The sequence below is a fragment of the Olea europaea genome, unplaced genomic scaffold, assembly GCF_002742605.1.
Source record: "Olea europaea var. sylvestris unplaced genomic scaffold, O_europaea_v1 scaffold2105, whole genome shotgun sequence".
NCBI classification, from domain to species: Eukaryota; Viridiplantae; Streptophyta; class Magnoliopsida; order Lamiales; family Oleaceae; genus Olea; species Olea europaea.
The window spans coordinates 14,960-33,884 of NW_019238993.1; the positions used below are offsets into that span (position 1 = coordinate 14,960).

An 18,925-nucleotide genomic window follows, 5' to 3' on the forward strand; every position below is an offset into this window, starting at 1 on the left:
TAGATTGTGACAGGAATTTTTGAATTATATGGTTGAAAAGTTGTGAAACTCACCAAAAATATGATTAGTACTGATTATTTGACTTTGACTTCAATTAAAATCAAATTTTAATTCGAACCAAAGAAGCCCTAATTATTTTTATTTAATTAAGAAGTAATAACACAGCCTAATTAAGTTCCGCCTCCTTCCCCTGATAAACCCCATTATTCTGTTAAGTCCAACCATGTCCTTCAACGCCGATTCCACCCACACATCCACATCCACCTCCACCACCGCCACCGCCTCCGCCTCCGCCTCCACTAGAGACTGGATTTTTCCTTCACCATCTTTCACCCATTCCTCGTATCGTGATTTCCGCTCCGCCCCCNTTTTTTTTTTTTTTTTTTTTTCCCCCTTTTTGGGTCATAGTTTTTACAAATTATTAACTTTCGATACTATTCTGTTTTGAATAAAAGCTTTGGGTTTAGTTAAGATGAGATTTTGCTGAGAATCAATTTTCAGGGAATTGGCAGTTTAATTCTGGACCTTTCAGTTGTAATACTTGTCGTTAGCTGGGGACATGTTAGAACTTTTAGGGATTCATCTCAAACAAGTACATAAATATATGTTAAATTATTATTTTTACTTCTGCAATTGGTTATATATATGTACTTGAACATTTTTTGGATTATTTTTTAACCAAATTATTTTATGACTTTTGTATGGGTTGGTTAAAGTTGTTTTACATACACAATTTGCTGTGGCCTATAGTTCCCTAAATGATTAGCCTATTTGATGAATTGATTACAATCTTACACTGAGTGGTAAAAGCCATATGTTATTCCTCCTAGTTTTCTCATTACCTATTTTACCGTGTTTGCAGGATAAGATTTCCAAGCTCAGCACCAGATTAAAACTTTATGATTTGTTGGATTATGTCGATACTAGTGATTCATCGTATGATGCTATCCCTAACAAAAACTTGAAAATTGCAGCTTTAGCCATCTCTATCACATTATTGTCCCTCCCTTTCCTTTTTTTCAAGTATGTTGACTATGTCTCAAATTCAAGAAGATCGTTTGAGAATAATGCAGAGGAAGTATCTTTAAACAAGCAGCTAGCTTACCGGGTTGACGTATTTTTATCAGTCAATCCATATGCTAAGCCGCTGGCCTTGTTGGTCGCTACACTACTAGTGATTGGTCTTGGTGGGTTAGCACTTTATGGTGTGACAGATGATGGTTTAGCTGATTGCCTTTGGTTATCTTGGACATATGTAGCCTCCTCAGGGAATCATGCAGACTCTGAAGGCATTGGCCCCAGGCTAGTTTCGGTCTCCATTAGTTTTGGGGGGATGCTTATATTTGCAATGATGCTTGGACTTGTCTCTGATGCGATTTCTGAGAAGTTTGACTCACTAAGGAAGGGAAGAAGTGAAGTTGTCGAGCAAAACCATACTCTTATCCTTGGATGGAGTGACAAATTGGTAGGTCTTTGATCAATTTCAATGCATTAGCATGTTATTTAATTTTCTTTCAGGTTTTGTAAGAAAATGATGGCTTTATTAACTGACAGTTATAGTCTGTTTTCAGGGATCACTTCTCAATCAACTTGCCATAGCTAATGAGAGCTTGGGCGGAGGAATAGTTGTCATCATGGCTGAACGAGACAAAGAAGAGATGGAAATTGACATTGCTAAAATGGAGTTTGATTTTAAGGGAACATCTGTCATATGCAGAAGTGGAAGCCCCCTGATTTTAGCTGACTTGAAAAAGGTAAACTTGTAATTTTAGTTATGTTAATTTTCAATTTTCTCTGCTCAGTAGTTTTTACAATAAGAGATGCTATCTCTTCATGGATAAACACTCCTATCTGTGCCTCGCTTAATCGTCAAATTAGATGTATTATTACTCTAGTTGGGCATCTGACTGGAAGATGTTTGTCAGGTATCTGTCTCTAAGGCTCGAGCTATAGTTGTCCTTGCTGACGATGGGAATGCTGATCAGGTTAGTCAATAGAGGAATGCATCCATCTAAATTTTGGCAATTTAGAACAAATAACATCTAATAAACTTGCTGATGGATGCAGAGTGATGCTCGTGCATTGAGGACAGTATTAAGCCTGACCGGAGTTAAAGAAGGTCTGCGGGGACACATAGTGGTTGAATTGAGTGATCTTGATAATGAGGTCCTAGTTAAGCTTGTTGGTGGGGATCTTGTTGAAACTGTTGTTGCACATGATGTAATTGGTAGACTCATGATTCAGTGTGCTCGGCAGCCTGGACTTGCCCAGGTCAGCTGTTGTCATATTAATTTTTCTGTTGGTGGTATCACTAAATTGCATGATATGTAATCATTTTAGTCGTAGATCAGTAAGATGCCGATATTTCATACTGATCTCTATATTTGTTAATCGCATGGTTGCTAACCACAAGATTTTACTTCACTTTGTGCCTTTGTATCATTGCTTGTTCTCTCTCGTTTACTCGGTGATCTCAGATATGGGAGGACATCCTTGGATTTGAAAATTGTGAGTTCTACATCAAAAGATGGCCCCAGTTGGATGGCATGCCATTTGAGGATGTTTTGATCAGCTTCCCTGAAGCTATTCCTTGTGGAGTGAAGGTAGCATCACATGGTGGAAAAATTATACTGAATCCTGATGACTCATATATTCTGCAAGAAGGAGATGAGGTTCTTGTTATTGCAGAGGATGACGACACCTATGCTCCATCAGCCCTGCCAATGGTGCTTTCCTTTTCTTTTCTAATAGTGTAATGCATTTAAATTTTCTACATCAATGAATGCTCAAAGCAGTCTTATATTAGATATGGTCACCCTCAATGACATTTTATCCATTCCAAGTCAACCTACATGCAGGTGCATGTGGGATGAACTTTTCTTTTTGTCTGGGATATAAAGTTTTAATGATATTGCACAAAGGAGGTGATATCCCCACCACTCATTAAGACGCTGACACACTTTGGGAAAAGACTTGAACAAAAAAGTTTCAATAACATTTACAATACTTGCTAAAATCTTCATTATACTTTTCTGAACTTTCTTACCCCTTTTGGTTGATCATCTTCAACCCTGTTGCCTGTTCTCACCGCAAAGTTGATGGAGCTGTCAGTCTCTCCAAGATCACGATCTTCTGTAGTCCGTTAGTTTCTCTCTTTTAACTAGTTTCCTGTAAATTCATTTCCACTCTACTGTCAACTTCGTTGTTACGTCTAACTGAACTGAATAATATTGGAAATTAGAAGGTGTGTTACCTTTGAAGATTAAATTTTGGTGGTCTGAGGAAAGTAAGCAGTCAATATACGTTGTCAAACATATTTCAGGCTTTTCTGTCTTAGCAATCATTAGACACTATCATAAAAATGATTCACTTAAATCATGTTTGTAATTGAAATGGAATTGCAGTAAAGAATGTTACAAGTACCTGATTAGTGCTGCATAGTTAACTAATGGGTAATACTCATTCCAGTACAAAATCAATTAGAGTCACTTGGTGTCCATCTAATTTCATTGTCTTCGGTGGTGATATATACAGATCTTCAGATGATAGACTGCATCATTTTAGTAATACCAAGTCAGATTATCCTATTTGAACCGGTGGCATTATATGTGCATACTTAGAATCTGTCTTGGTGCTTGTAGTTCTTCTAGTATAACTTATACCATGTATTTTTCTAATATCTTCAGAAATCTGCATTTTTCTGTTCTTGTTATGAATGATGCAGTTTCAATATTTTAGTTATGATTCCATTTTTCGATTTCATTTAGTATATCATAAAGAAAGCTTTGCTAAGCTGGAGAAAACAAAAATCACAAATCAGGTGGTGGGCTGGCCACTCTTGAATGAAATGGTCTCGACCTTGGAATTCAAGTTAGTGGGGCATACCATGAATAAAACTTACAGACACATAATTAATTTGGTTATTCAGGTCAAAGAAGCAAAACACATACTCATCGCCCGACCGGCAAGAAAGCCACAGAAGATTCTACTTTGTGGATGGAGACGGGACGTTGATGATATGATTGTGGTAAGCTCAATCAATCAAAGCTCCTAATTACTTTTCTTCTTCACCTGAATGCCGCAGGTTTGGAGAGGAAATCTGCCCAGGGAAGTCATTGGTCCAAAGTCTACAGAGAAGATACTTCTTTGTGGGTGGCGTAGAGATATGGAAGATATGATAATGGTAATGCTACAAGAAAGTCTATTGGATGCTTCCAGAACTTATGACTACAGAGGTTTTGTTTATTGATTCTGGTGGAATGCCAAAATGATTTCCTTTTATCCTCTACAGCACTATGATTCAGCCTGCAGCCTTGCTATCAAGTTTTTCGATATGATTACTTCTTTTGTTACCCTTGTCTTGGTTGCATTTAGGAAACAACGCTTTGCGTTTTTCTGTGTCTGGTTTGTTGTTGCAGGTGCTAGATGCCTTTTTAGCGCACGGCTCAGAGTTGTGGATGTTTAATGAAGTACCTGAGAAGGAGAGAGATAAGAAGCTTATTGATGGTGGTCTTGACACAAGAAGGCTGATGAATATATCGCTGGTCAATCGTGAAGGAAATGCTGTTATACGGCGTCATCTGGAAAGCCTTCCTTTAGAATCTTTTGATTCAGTAAGTCACGTGTAATTTGAATTACTAAGATAAGCATCTTCTGTAGGTAGTCAAGTAAAAAAATATGAAGAAGGATTGAAATACTTTTGACCTTGAAACTTAAAAGGATTGATACCCTCAAACCATTTTTGAGATAACAGCACATATAGCTGATTCTAGAACTAATGACTCATCTCTTATAAATGCTTTATTTAACAATCATTAGGCTAGTTTAGATATAATTAGATGGCTCTTTGCAGCCTGGAAATATCTTACTTCCTCCATTAAATTTCCTTACAATGATATGTCTCTGGTATACAGATTTTAATTTTGGCTGATGAATCGGTAGAAGATTCAGCAATTCAGGCTGATTCCAGATCTCTTGCCACATTACTTCTGATTCGCGACATTCAGGTACTACTATTGGATGGGGCTTCAAATGAACACATGTTGAGACTCTTGGAATTGAAATGACGAGATAATTTTGTACTCTGTGTAGTTTTGATAAAAGTGTTCCATGTTCATGTCATTGTTTATAGTTTATTATATGTTCATTTCCGACTTGGTTTCTATGTTTTACCGTCTGTCATCAGGCTATTTGATGGTCACAATTATTTTGTCAATCATTTTATTGTGTAGTATCCCACCAATTATTTGAAGTTATTTCTGTGTATGGACCCACCTTAAGACCTTTTTCTAAGTAACCTCAATCACAAAAGCTCTTCATTTCAAAAAGAAAATATACTGGCGCAATTTTTTTGGTGACGCCCTTGATCCACTTTATGAGCATGCAAGATATATAGCAAAGACTCAAAATTCATGGAAGACTTATTTTTCATTTGCAGGCAAAACGTCTTCCATACAGAGAATCAATGGTTACACAAGTTCCCAGGGGTAGCTTCTCACAAGGCTCGTGGATTGGGGAAATGCAGCAGGCCTCAGACAAGTCTGTTATAATCAGTGAAATTCTTGATCCAAGGACCAAAAACCTACTATCCATGTCAAAAATCAGTGATTATGTTTTATCGAATGAACTTGTTAGCATGGCGTTGGCCATGGTTGCAGAGGATCGCCAAATAAATGACGTATTGGAAGAGCTTTTCGCTGAAGAGGTATGACTGTTTCAATTATTATGTCATGTCCTAGTTTTATTTACTGAAAAGGACCTGCACATTTTTGTATGAAACAGAAGGTTAGTACTTCGTCATGTTTCTAATTTATCATACTGATTAGCCGGGTTGATCTCTTTCACCTAAAATGAAATTGAAACTTTATCCGAGTGAAGTTGATGTAATGCACATGCACATCTAGCTAGTAATCTGATCCATTCAACCCGATTGATTCATGTCAAAGAACTTGTCATGATGTACAGCGTTTAAAACAATAATTATCTTCAGTTTGCAGATTGTCTCGAGTTTAAATTGGGTAGCTATATTAAATGGTTCGAATTGAGTAAAGTTGATTATAAAGTCGGGAATTCTCTTCATCTTTCCACCGTTGGTCAGTTCACTAACTACACCAACTTAAAACTCAGCCAGTTTGGTATTCTAACACACTGTATCCTCTTGCATTGGTGGTTTAGATATGCGATTCAGATCTCTAGTTATCAATACTCAAGTAACGAGAATTCTTGTGACTTCTACAGGGCAATGAGATGCACATAAGAGGAGCAGCTTTCTACCTCGAAGATAGTGAGGAATTGAGTTTTTACGAAGTACTCATACGTGCACGACAAAGGAGAGAGATTGTGATTGGGTACCGTTTAGCTGACACAGAGAAAGCTGTGATTAATCCCCCTGCCAAAAACGAGAGGCGGGCATGGTCACTGAGTGACGTGTTCATAGTAATTGCTGAGAAGGAATGAGTTAAACATACTGATGATCCTAGTCTTTTATAGCATCTGAATGGTGTCATATTCTGGAGATATAAGAAGACTGTGAAAGCTACTTCAGCGAGAAATACATCATTCTGCAGATAGAAATGGATCGAGGAGTCCCCACGAAATCAAAGTTGAGGACAGCTCTTCAGCTTGAGATGAACCGTGATGGCAGATGAAGTAGATATTGAATCTACTTTTGAATGGGGAATTACTCAGCACTTGTTTCTTGGATGCAAAGAGCACATCGACGCCCTGTAATTTTTATTCTTGTATTTCATTTTTTGTAAAATTTTATAGATCAATACAACAAAAAAATGGTTACTCTTTGCTCACCTATTTATTCACATGCAGCCGTTCATCACTTCTTTAAAATCCGTTAACCACAACTAATGGAACTTTCTACGTGTGAGGGAAAGTTGATTTGGCACATTAATATCCGTTAACCACAACTTACGGAACTTTCTACGTGTGAGGGAAAGTTGATTTGGCACATTAATATCCGTTAACCACAACTAACGGAACTTTCTACGTGTGAGGGAAAGTTGATTTGGCACATTAATACCAGTGACTTGTCCGCTTGTATTAAAACCCGCCTTTCATTCAATTTCGGAGCATGCTTTTTTTCTAAATCTACCCAAATTGAACACACAAAATTAGGGTAGGAGGTTGTTACTTCCAGCCATTGAGCCATAGAGGGAAAGAAGAGTCAAAGATTACATATGGGGTTAATATCCTGCTGTCAAGAATCAATAGTGGGACTTGCAAATCTCGGGAGAGAGTTCCGATCAATCTCTCTCGATAAAGCTTGGTACCTATAAATCAATAATGCCTCACCAGAATCAAATGGAAACTAACATGGAAGTAGAATAATTTTTTGTCTAGTGAGGGTAGTAAAAGTTGACCTGGCAATGACATGCTCTAAGGCAAAATCCCCCCACTGGAAAAGGCAAGGATATGTGTGTTTTTATAGTGGTTGACGAGTTAAAGGTATTAATGCGCCTAACAAACTTTCGGTCTCAAACATGAAAATTTTCATTAGTTGTGGTTAACGGAATTTAAAAGACTGATGAATAGGTAAACATGTGAATAAATGGATGAGTAACGGGTCTCTATATTTTGACATGTGACCAAGTAGTAACATAGGGTATAATTTTTGGGTTGTTGCCCATGTAATATATTTTGTTATAATAAAATAATAATTTATAATAAATAGATTGTGATTTTATTTATTTATTGTATTAGTTATTATTGAGCATGCGAATTAAAGTGCTTACAATCACTTATGATAATATAAGTTTGGTATTTTTGTTGAGAAATACAGTGTAACAACTTATATTTTGATCATAAGTTTTTTGTTCACAATAAATGTACAAGAGTTGGTGCCTTAAACTGAAAGGTTGTAGTGTTGATTGATTCATTATTGTGATTTGTCCTTATTAGAAAAATAATTAAATGTGTCACTAATACACTTCGAGTGTACTCAATGGATCACACGTCTAGTTTAATTCTATAACATGACCGTGTGAAGAATTAAATTCTACTTGACCCCTGTGTATGTTATCTAAATCACTTGATAGGGTTTATATATATTTTTTTGTGATTTTAATGGCTCCATTGATTCATCAATGGCTGAGATTAATTCATTGATTCATTATTGTGATTTGTCCTTATTAGAAAAATAATTAAATGTGTCACTAATACACTTCGAGTGTACTCAATGGATCACACGTCTAGTTTAATTCTATAACATGACCGTGTGAAGAATTAAATTCTACTTGACCCCTGTGTATGTTATCTAAATCACTTGATAGGGTTTATATATATTTTTTTGTGATTTTAATGGCTCCATTGATTCATCAATGGCAGAGATTAATTCGATTGATCAAATATTTCGATGAGTTGAGAACTTGAAAGTGAGCGAAGTAGAAAACGTGAATTCATGTCGGGAACTATCATCTGAAAAATAGGTAGATTGACTATTTAAGTATTTTTTGTTGAACAGTTAAAATCTCAGTTCAGTGTTTAGTGACGGCTAAATTTCGACATATATGATTAATTCACAAGATTGTGAAGAAAATGACACTTAAATCAGTGAGAATAATTAGAAGGACAAAACAGACATTTTATGCTCGTACCTAATTATTGAGTCTTGGGCTAGGATTTAATACTTATATGATAGGTCGGAAGAAAATATTACAGATTTACTGGCTTCTATTATGTTATATATTTCAAGAGTTCAGTTTTTTATCTTTAGTGGAAAAGACAAAGACTAATAATTATATTGGTTGGTTTAGGGTCAACTAGACACGATCTAATTATTGGAACTTTGGATAATATTTGTCTGATCATGTTCATGTGGTAGCTCCATAAAGTATTGAAATTTAATTAAGATAATTATAATAGTTTTGTACTTAATTGTAATTACAATAAAATTTTTGTACTTAGTTATGAAGTTTTAGAACTAGATATGTAATTAAATGTAAATTGATTGGATGTGGACTTTAATTAAAGTTCCTATTTGGATTTTATTTCAAACTCCTATTTGAATGTGGAATTATCATTGTACAAGGATTGAAACTTTCTATCTCTATAAATAGAGATTAAGATGAAACCTAGACATCTTATGGGATTGAATATAAACTCTACAACAATCATAATACATAATTTTATAGTGTTCAAATTTGAAGAGAGAGAGAGAGAGAAAGAAAAAGGAAATAATTAATCTTTTTCAATTGTTCAGTTCAATAATTAGGGCCCGTTTGGTAGGGATTTTGAGAATTGATTTTTTGACCGTTACAAGAAAAGTGGGGTCCACATGTGAGAGAATAAGTCAAAAATTACGGCTTGAATAGTAAAATAACAGTCAAAAAATCAATTTTTTGGAGCAAAAAATTCCTACCAAACGGGGCCTTAGTTTCTTGACTTAATTAAGAGATTGTGCCCATCTACAGATTAATCTTTGATTTTAAAGAATACCATAGAAGATTTGGATGTTTGAAACATCAAGTTCTTGGAATTAAAAGTTGAAAGTTTGTGATTAATAATTAATTCAAGAATTAATCATTGAACTTAAGTAAAAATTTGAATCCTTTAATCATAATATAACATACACGAAAATGTTTTGACGATTTTATTTATTGAATGAAAGAAATTTTTTTAATTTATGGGGAATTTTGCTTCTACATTCCAACAATAATTTGATACAATGATTTAATAAATTCAAATTATCTTAAAGGAAAAACTCTGCTAAATATTCGAAGGAGGATATAAATGTAACGAAATAAAAGTTCGGGACACGATTGCTATGAGAATAAAAGTATGGGAATCATGAATGTAATTTGTCCTTTTTGAAAGGCCAAACTCCAAAGTGTAATTGTAAATATACAGTCTAAGCTGAATTTTGAACCGAGCAAAACCTCTTCTTTCTTTAGGGTTTTTGCAATTGCAGGTTCATCTATATTCTCTCTTCGCAGAAATCTCACGAGCCGGTAAAAATCATATATTTAATATGGTGTTATCGTTTTTTTCCTTAATTCGATAGATTGTTTCCAATTTTGTTGTTTGCATTCTGCTTTTATTTGCGTAGTTGAAAAGTTTTTGCTGTTTTTCAGTTAACTGCATTAGCGTAATTTGTAATTCATGTGCTTGTAACTGTATTAAGGTTTATTATATAGCCTAAGTGTATTCTCATTAGCTATTTTAAATTGTTCAACCCAGGAATATCTTGTATGTACTTGTAATTTTGTATAGACATCTATGTGGGTTATTGAAAATTAAAGCTTTTGCAAAAAGGGCTTTGTTATATTCTCAAAGTTATTTAGCTAAAGAGATTATGGGTTCCTATTATTTTTGTGTTCATCTTATTTTGAAATTCTTAAACTTATATTTTTATTTTATGTTCCCAGGAATAAAAAACTTACTTTTACCTAAACTGCTATGAAAAACCAACGCAGCATCTTTTCTCTTCATTATGTTTAGTCCATTGATACCTATATTTCTAGATCTAATGCATTTAGATACAATCAAAACTGGTAATGTTAAATTTTGGTTATCCCGACATGTATCCTTGCTTGGAAGGGACACCTCAACAATATTTTGTATAAAATTTTACTTCTTTGGATGTATATAAATTTTTGGTTGTTTAGCCTAACATTGAACTATTTGGATTTTTTGTTAGTAATTTGTCTAAGAAGAATAATAAAACGCAATAATTTCTTTGATACTGGCATAGTGTAGAAACTGATATTCTCATTTACCAGTATAAGGAAGAAAGGAAGCCAAATGCATATGCTGTTATGTTCAACTGTCTGAAACTCTACAAAGCATTTCTGGTTGAATTCATTTTAGTTATTTCTTGCATATGATAATTTTTCTGTTTCACTCATTTTGTTCTGCATATATAGCTGTACATTGGCACAAGTATTTCCTCCCTTCATATCATGGATTTCCTTAGTATTGTTTGTGGCTTGCTGAAGTTTATTATTTATTATCTGACCATAATCATTTGAATGCCATCATCAAGGTGCCTTTATGTCTATGCTTTGTGGAATTTCCCACTATCAAGTTCTGCATGGCAGTACATTCGGCTCAATAATGATTTACGTCATAATATCCTGCTGAGGGAGAATATTTTGAATTGATGGCATTTATCTCTTTCTGTGAAAAGCTTACTGGTTATATATGTGTGACTTGGAATTGATTTTGAAGGGATTTTAAGGATACTTTGCTGTTTTTCACTTGTTGTCATAGTAAGCGGAGTTACTGTTGTTGCCCCCCCCCCCCTCCCCCCAAAACACCTTCCTTGTTTATCGGCCTGTCTTTTATTTTTCTCCATTTTTTAGATAACAGGATTGCTTGAATATGCTGCTGCATTTTTTATCTTCTCTGTGTTTGAATTTTGCTATGCCATTATTAATCAGTTGGGTGCTCAATAAGTTTTGCTTTGGTTACCTATAGCGAAAATGTTTGCTTTCATTCGTATGCTGATTGATATTTCTCCATATGCTGGCAGACTCACATTTAGTAAGAAGCAATGAGTGGGACTGGAGAAAAGGTTTCAGCAACTACAAAAACTCCGGCTGATTTTCTCAAATCCATTCGTGGCCGACCTGTTGTTGTCAAATTGAATTCTGGTGTTGACTACCGAGGTTAATCATTTCTATTCTCTGCTTCTCTCCTTGTTTCCATTAATAATATTTCATTTTTTCCCCATTTTTCATTTCGTTGATTGTATTCTGAAGTTTTATCAGCAATTTTCTATATTTTCCCTTCCTTTTTTGGTACTCCGATCTATTGGGTAATGCATGTCATTCTCGCACCTTACCTTTTTTCAATACAAGCCTTGGGAAGCAGCTCATGCTAATCAATTGTCTGTGGACGGAAAGTTTCTTGTCTCCACTTCATTTTTTACACTGCCCAACTGCACTTTTGTTGATCTAAAAATCAATTCTAGTTTAATTCTGAGTACTAGGTTAGAAAGCTAGGGTCGGATTATGAACATTAAGTTGTTGATGAGTCTAGGAGCCTAGAAAGTAGAAGATCGAGAATACTTGGAGCCTGTTTGGGAGTGATTTTTAGAATTGATTTTTTGACCGTTAGGAGAAAAGTGGGGTCCACCTGTGAGAGAAGAAGTCAANTTATGTTTTTCACATTGAAATTTCTGTGGATTGAGCTGTTGTGTGGTGCAGATTCATAAGGGCAGACTTTGATATTTCTTTGAATACATCTATCCTAGTTTTACTGCCTTGTAATCTTAATCTTGTTTGTAGCTTCTGAATTATTGAAGTAGAAGAATTTTACCTGAAATTTATATGTATTTGGCATTTGTACTGCAGATAGTTAATTTTACACAACTCAACCCAACCCGAGCCCTGAATGCATGTCATAACTTACTTTGCATGCACGATTGACACGAGTTTGGGCTAGGGCTGGACCTGAGAGATGCGTGCAGCATTTTTTTACCCTAATGTCCAATTTAGTCTCCAAATTCTCACGGTGCCTTCCTTGGGAAAGGCCAACCCTATCTTTGGTGCTTCAGGCTCTATTGGAACCGAGCGGACCTTGGGACACGCGCTCCAAAAACTTAGGAAGCGGACATGTTTCTTGAAGGACTAAGTAAACTATCAAACTTAATGACATTCTGCCGTATGCATGACTCATGCTCCTTTAGGTTTAGCTACCAAGATTAATGCACAATGCTTTATAAAGCCATTTCATCTTTTCATGGAGTGAATTGTCAAAATGGTCACTGAATTTTGTAAAAGATTTTCATAAGGTCGTTGAACTTTGTAAAAGATTTTCACGAGGTCATTGAACTTTAAAAATCACATAAATGATCACTAAATTTTACAAAAAGTTTCTCAGGGGTTACTGAATTTAATAACCTCGTGGAAGCTTTTTGCAAAGTTTAGTGACCTCGCGGAAACCTTTTGCAAAGTTTAGTAACCATTTAGGTAATTTTTAAAGTTCAGTGACTTCGTAGAAACCTTTTACAAAGTTCAGTGAGTATTTAGTTGATTTTTAAAATTCAGTGATCCCTTGAAAACTTTTTAAAAAGTTCGACGACTATTTGGGCAATTCACTCCTTTTCATGCTTATAATGAGTAGAGAATATTTTCTGTATTATTAATCTGTCTTTGATCTATTACAATGAAGGATGTATAAATAGACTTGCAACACTAATTAACTAACAACATAACGAACTAACAGAATCAGTTTCAATGGTTTAATATTTCTTCTCAAGATGGATTGTGAATGTCCTTTATAGCCATCTGGATAAAAGAGGAAACAGTGAAAAAGAAGGAAGAGCATTGGTAAAAACATCCACAAGTTGATATTGAGATCGAATAGGCACGAGCTTGATAAAATCATCAGTGATCTTATCACGAATAAAATGGCTATCGATCTCGTTATGTTTATCCCTCTCATGAAAAATAAGATTAGAAGCGATGTGAATTGTAGCTTGGTTATCACATAACAAAAGAGCGGGAGAGGAAACATCCATGTGAAAATTCTTCTAACTGGTGTATCCAAACCAATTCACTAGTAGTAGAGGCTAAATCTCTATATTCAGCTTTAGCAGAGGAATGAGGAACTATAGTCTGCTTCTTAGCCTTCCAAGAGACTAAAGAATTGCCAATGAAGATACAAAAACCAATTATAGACTTCCTCGTGTCCAAATACGAGCCCCAGTCAGCATTAGAGAATGCTTTTAAATGAACAGAAGATGGAGCTGCATCTAAATAAGCTCTCAACTGAAGAGAGGATGATGAAGAGAAAAACAGACCTTGGCTAGGATTGGATTTAAGATAACGTAAGAGGTGATGCAAAGCCTTCAAATGAGGCAAACGAGTCAGAGCCAGAAACTAACTTAGTTTATGGACAGCAGAGGTGATATCTGGTTAAGATAAATTGAGGTAAAGAAGATGACCAACAAGTCTCCTATATTGAGAAATATCTACGAGAATATCACCATCATGAGCACTTAACTGAACCTTAGGATCCATAGGAACAGAGGTGGGCTTACAACCCAGATAACTAGTATCTTCAAGTAGTTGAAGAGTATAATGTCTCTGAGATAACATAACGTCTTTGACAAACTGAGCAATTTCAACTCCAAGAAAATATTTAAGATGTCCCAAATCCTTGAGTTTAAATTGTGTATGGAGAAAAGACTTCAAAGAATGTATTATTTGATTGTTTGGCCCAGTGATAATGATATCATCAACATAGACCAATAAAGCAACAAATGAAGAACCAGATCCTTTAATAAACAAGGAGTTACTTGCCTTGGACTGAATAAAGCCAAATTGAATAAGAGCTTGAGAGAACTGGGAGTACCATTGTTTTGACGCTTGTTTGAGATCATAAATTGATTTATGAAGCTTACAAACAAGTCTTCCTCCCTGTTTAGCATAACCAAGAGGAAGGTCCATATACAATTTTGGAATGCTAGGGCATTGGGGATGATTGTCTCCAAAGTTGGTAAACCTATCTCCACGGATAACATAACGGCAAGTAGGGAAAGGGTCTCTTATGCTAGAGCTCTTGTAAAGGTTGATGCTTCGAAGGAGCTTGTTAGGGTGGTCAATATTAGACTCCCTAATGGCGCGTTAAGGGTGCAAGAAATTCTATATGAGCATGAACCAAAATTTTGCAGTTCTTGCAAAGTTTTTGGACACACGGCTTTGGGATGCAAATTCAATACAACCGACGGTGGAAAACTTAAACGCAAAAAAGTTGACACTGTTAAAGACTCTTCAAAGGCTATGAATGATGGGGGGGCTAAAAATTACTGAAGGAAAAAATTTGACAGCTTCAGTTGGGCAGAAAGGGCAGAATTCTGTGCAAAAATCTAGGCAGAATGGTGTCCAAAACGACCAAAATTCTGACCTAAATTCTGGGCAGATTTCGGCCCAAAATGACCACGAATCTGGAGAATTTATTGAAGACTCATTGCCCGACCAGTTGGGGGATGAATCGGGGCAGATTGAGGCCAGTTTCCAGAAGGTCGTTAGCAAGAAAAAACGGGCAGCTGGGGGGAAAATCTGCCCATGTTGGGGCATCAAAGAATGGGGCAGATTCATCTTTTATTCTCCCTCCGGCAGATTCTAGCAAAGTAAATAATAAAAAACTCAAGGGCAAGGTCGATGAGCAAAGTAAACCAATTTTGATTGTTGCCAAGAAGAGGGGTCCCTCCCTTGCTTCTTCATCATGAAGATAGCATCTTGGAACATTAGGGGTATGAATCCACCCCTCAAACAAATTGGGATTCGGGAGTTCCTTAAGCTCCATTGTATTGATATCATGGCTATCTTGGAAACAAAGTTGGAGGAGCGAAAGTTGATGAGGATTTTGAGAAACAAGTTCATTGGCTTTTCGCATGCAAGCAACTTTGCTACTCACAAAGGTGGACGTATTTTGATTTTGTGGAATTCATCCAAAGTCATTTTGGATGTGATGGAGGTTCATCCACAAATCATTCATTGTAAAGCTACTTGCAAGGTAACTTCCTTCACCTTCCTTGTTAGTTTTGTTTATGGCTTCCACACTATGGTTTGTAGAAGGCCTCTTTGGGAAAACATCATGGATTTCAACACTAATGTTACAATGCCTTGGATGATTTTGGGGGACTTCAACAACGTCCTTAAATTTGATGAGAAAAGTAACGGGGCGGATGTCACCCCTTATGAAATCAAAGATATTGCAAATTGTTATCTCCAAGTGGGACTAACAGATGTACGGTCTATTGGTTGCTTCCTCACATGGACCAAAGGCTCGGTTTGGAGCAAAATTGATAGGGCTATGATCAATGATATTTGGGTGCAAAATGGGCCACATATTGGTGCAAATTTTCTTCCCTCCGGTTGTCTTTCCGATCATTTACCTTGTATTGTTTCTGTTGATGATTGTGTTGGTAGCGGTAAGAAGCCTTTCAAGTTTTTTAACTTGTGGACTAAGCATGAAGATTTTCTTGATATTGTGCAATCTTCTTGGCATGTTGATGTACGGGGGACTAAACAATTTATTCTTTGCAAGAAGTTGAGGAAACTTAAGGTTGCTCTTAAGGAGCTAAATTCTAAGCACTTTGGTCATATTTCCATGAGGGCCAATGAGGCCAAAAGTGAATTGGAGGCTGCCCAAATTCAACTTGAAAATCAGCCCCGAAATCTGGAATTTCAGCTTTTGGTTAAAAATTTGAGGAAGAAATCTCTTGAGTTGTGTGAAGCGGAGAGGAGCTTCTATTGTCAAAAGGCTAAATGCATCTTCCTTAAGCAAAGTGATAAATGTACAAAGTTCTTTCATTCCATTGTCAAAAGAAACTCTCGAAGGAATTTTATTGCTACAATTATTAAAGAGGATGGGGAGTCTTCTACTTCTCAACACCAAGTTGCTTCGAAATTTGTAAAATTCTATACTTCTTTGCTTGGAGTTTATTGCCCTTCTCGGCCGATTCAAAGGGAGATCATCACTAATGGTCCGTTAGTCTCATTGGAACAAGGTAACTCTTTGATCCGAGAGATTACCTATGATGAAGTTAAAGAAGCACTTTTTGATATCGGAGATGATAAATCTCCCGGTCCGGATGGTTAGACTTCTTGTTTTTTCAAGAATGCATGGGGGATTATTGGTGATGAGTTTGTGGGTGCAATCATGGAGTTCTTCTCTTCGGGTCTATGCTTAAACAACCCAACCATTCCGTTATTGCTTTGGTGCCTAAGTCGGATCATGCTTCGCATGTTGGGGATTTTAGACCTATTTCTTGTTGTAACGTGATCTATAAAGTGATCACCAAAATTCTTGCATCTAGATTGAGGCCTATATTGGGGGATATTGTTGATCAAGCACAAGCCGCCTTCATTGAAGGTAGAAGCATGACGGAAAATATTCATCTTGCTCAAGAGCTTATGAGGCAATACAATAGGAAGAGAGTTGCTCCGAGATGCCTCCTTAAAATTGATATTAGCAAAGCTTTTGACTCGGTTAGTTGGGACTTTCTCAAAAGTGTTCTTGAAGGGTTGAATTTTCCTTTGAGATTTGTTCAATGGATTATGGAGTGTGTTACCACACCGACACATTCGGTTGCTTTGAATGGAAGTATGCATGGTTTCTTCAAAGGGGGGAAAGGCCTTCGACAAGGTGATCCACTCTCCCCTTTCTTGTTCGTGATTTGTCTTGAATATTTTTCTAGAATGATCAAGGATGCTACAAATGATAGTGATTTTAATTATCACCCAAAATGTGGTCCCCTTAAGATAACCCACTTGGCTTTTGCGGATGACTTGATGCTTTTTGCAAGGGGTGATGCTATGTCCGTTGGAATTCTATGCAATTGCCTTTACAAATTTGGTTTAGCATCCGGTTTGAAGATCAACACTACGAAATCCAGCATCTACACAGCAGGAATTTTTGGGTATGAGCTTGAAACTATCATGGAAATCTCAAATTTTTCGAAAGGGACTATGCCTTTTCGTTACTTGGGTATTCCCCTTGCATCGGAGAAGCTCAAAGTGAGTTCTTATGCACCGTTTCTTGAAAAAATTGCTGGTTATATTGGTGCTTGGAGTTGTGCATCTTTATCCTCTGCCGGGAAGATGGAACTCATTAGGGCGGTGCTTCAAGGAGTTGAATGTTTTTGGCTTTCTATCTTCTCCATTCCGGCTACAATTATTTCTAGAATTGTTAGCCTTTGTCGGAACTTCCTTTGGGGATCAAAGAAGCCATTGATTGCATGGAAGAATCTATGCCTTCCGAAAGCGGAAGGGGGCCTTGGATTGAAAGACTTAAAGACTTGGAATTTAGCGCTACTTACTAAATCCATTTGGAACATTCAAAACAAGAAGGATACCCTATGGATTAGATGGGTGAATCAAGTTTATCTTAAGGGGACTTTCATTTGGGAGGTTAGCCCTAGAAAGGATCACTCCCCACTCTTCAAGAAACTGCTGGAAATTAGGGATGTTTTGGCTCAAACCGGGGCTGCTGGACATCACCAACAAGTCCCGACAGTTGGGCGCGATAATGGGGGAATTTCTCTACCTTATTCTGATGATTTTGAGCATAATTTGCTGGGTAATGTGCCTCAACACTTGGGGCGAAATCTGCAGATTCTGGGCAGTTTTTTACACAGGCAGACAGCTTCAGTCGGTAGGCAGTTTTCTGATTTTTTGAACGAAAATCTGGGCTGTTTGGGAATGGATAAATTCAATACAAAAATTGCTTATGACTTCTTCAGGCCTAAAGGTTCTTTCAAAACTTGGGGAGCTGAAATATGGAAGCCGTGTATCACCCCGAAGCACTCTTTCTTGCTTTGGTTAGGAGTTCAATCTAAACTCTTAACTAAGGATAAGTTGCACTTCTTGGACATTGATATGAATTGTGTTTTTTGTGCTCATTCGGAGGAAACTTGTGAGCATCTTTTCTTTAAATGTTCCTTCACTTCTTCATTATGGGGGAATGTTAGGCGTTGGCTTGGCATTAGGAGATCTATGTCAACTATTGCTAGTGCTTTAAAATGGTTGAAAAAGGAGGCTCGTGGAACATCATGGCAAAGTAAAGTGAAGAGGATTGCTCTTGCCACTACGGTTTACTATATTTGGTTGACACGGAATAGGAAGATTTTTGAAGATCTCAATCCCGACTTGGATAGCATTGTGAGACGGATCAAGACACACGTATACAAGGTTATGTTCACCTTGTATCCGGATGTCTTGATCCATTTCAAGTCTTTAGCATTGGGACATTGAGTTATTATGTACTTCACTTGATTGTATCTCCTGGTATGCCAGGAATATTTTGTTTTTATTTGTTCCCTTACGTTTGCCCGGGTATGCCCGGAGTAGTTGTTTATGTTTATGGACATTGATTCGCCCGAGTATGCCCGGTGTACTTGTATTTGATTTTGGACATTGTCTCGCCCGGGTATGCCCGGTGTATTTGTACATGGTACATTTTT

The 18,925-nt window shown here is 36.6% G+C and overlaps 1 protein-coding gene across 2 annotated transcripts; it reads left to right on the forward strand.

The window, feature by feature from the left end:
* The first annotated feature begins 415 nt into the window (after window positions 1-415).
* LOC111380201 (ion channel CASTOR-like) lies at window positions 416-6,815 on the forward strand. Of its 2 annotated transcripts, none has more exons than XM_023003693.1 (10): window positions 416-1,465; window positions 1,572-1,754; window positions 1,926-1,985; window positions 2,068-2,271; window positions 2,478-2,726; window positions 3,929-4,027; window positions 4,419-4,613; window positions 4,914-5,006; window positions 5,438-5,704; window positions 6,238-6,815. In XM_023003693.1, the coding sequence occupies exons 1-10, from the start codon at window positions 815-817 to the stop codon at window positions 6,454-6,456; spliced, it is 2,220 nt and encodes a 739-aa protein (XP_022859461.1). In that variant the 5' UTR covers window positions 416-814; the 3' UTR covers window positions 6,457-6,815. The 2 variants fall into 2 exon arrangements, with proteins under 2 accessions (XP_022859461.1, XP_022859460.1); XM_023003692.1 differs by lacking the exon at window positions 3,929-4,027 and adding an exon at window positions 4,085-4,183 and having other exon boundaries at window positions 419-1,465.
* The last annotated feature ends 12,110 nt before the right edge of the window (window positions 6,816-18,925 follow it).

Coding starts and splice junctions, on each gene's coding strand:
- LOC111380201 (XM_023003693.1), top strand. CDS start 815: ATGTTATTCCTCCTAGTTTTCTCATTACCTATTTTACCGTGTTTGCAG. Junction 4,028..4,418: donor ACGTTGATGATATGATTGTG/GTAAGCTCAATC, acceptor TTGTTGTTGCAG/GTGCTAGATGCCTTTTTAGC. Junction 4,614..4,913: donor CTTTAGAATCTTTTGATTCA/GTAAGTCACGTG, acceptor TCTGGTATACAG/ATTTTAATTTTGGCTGATGA.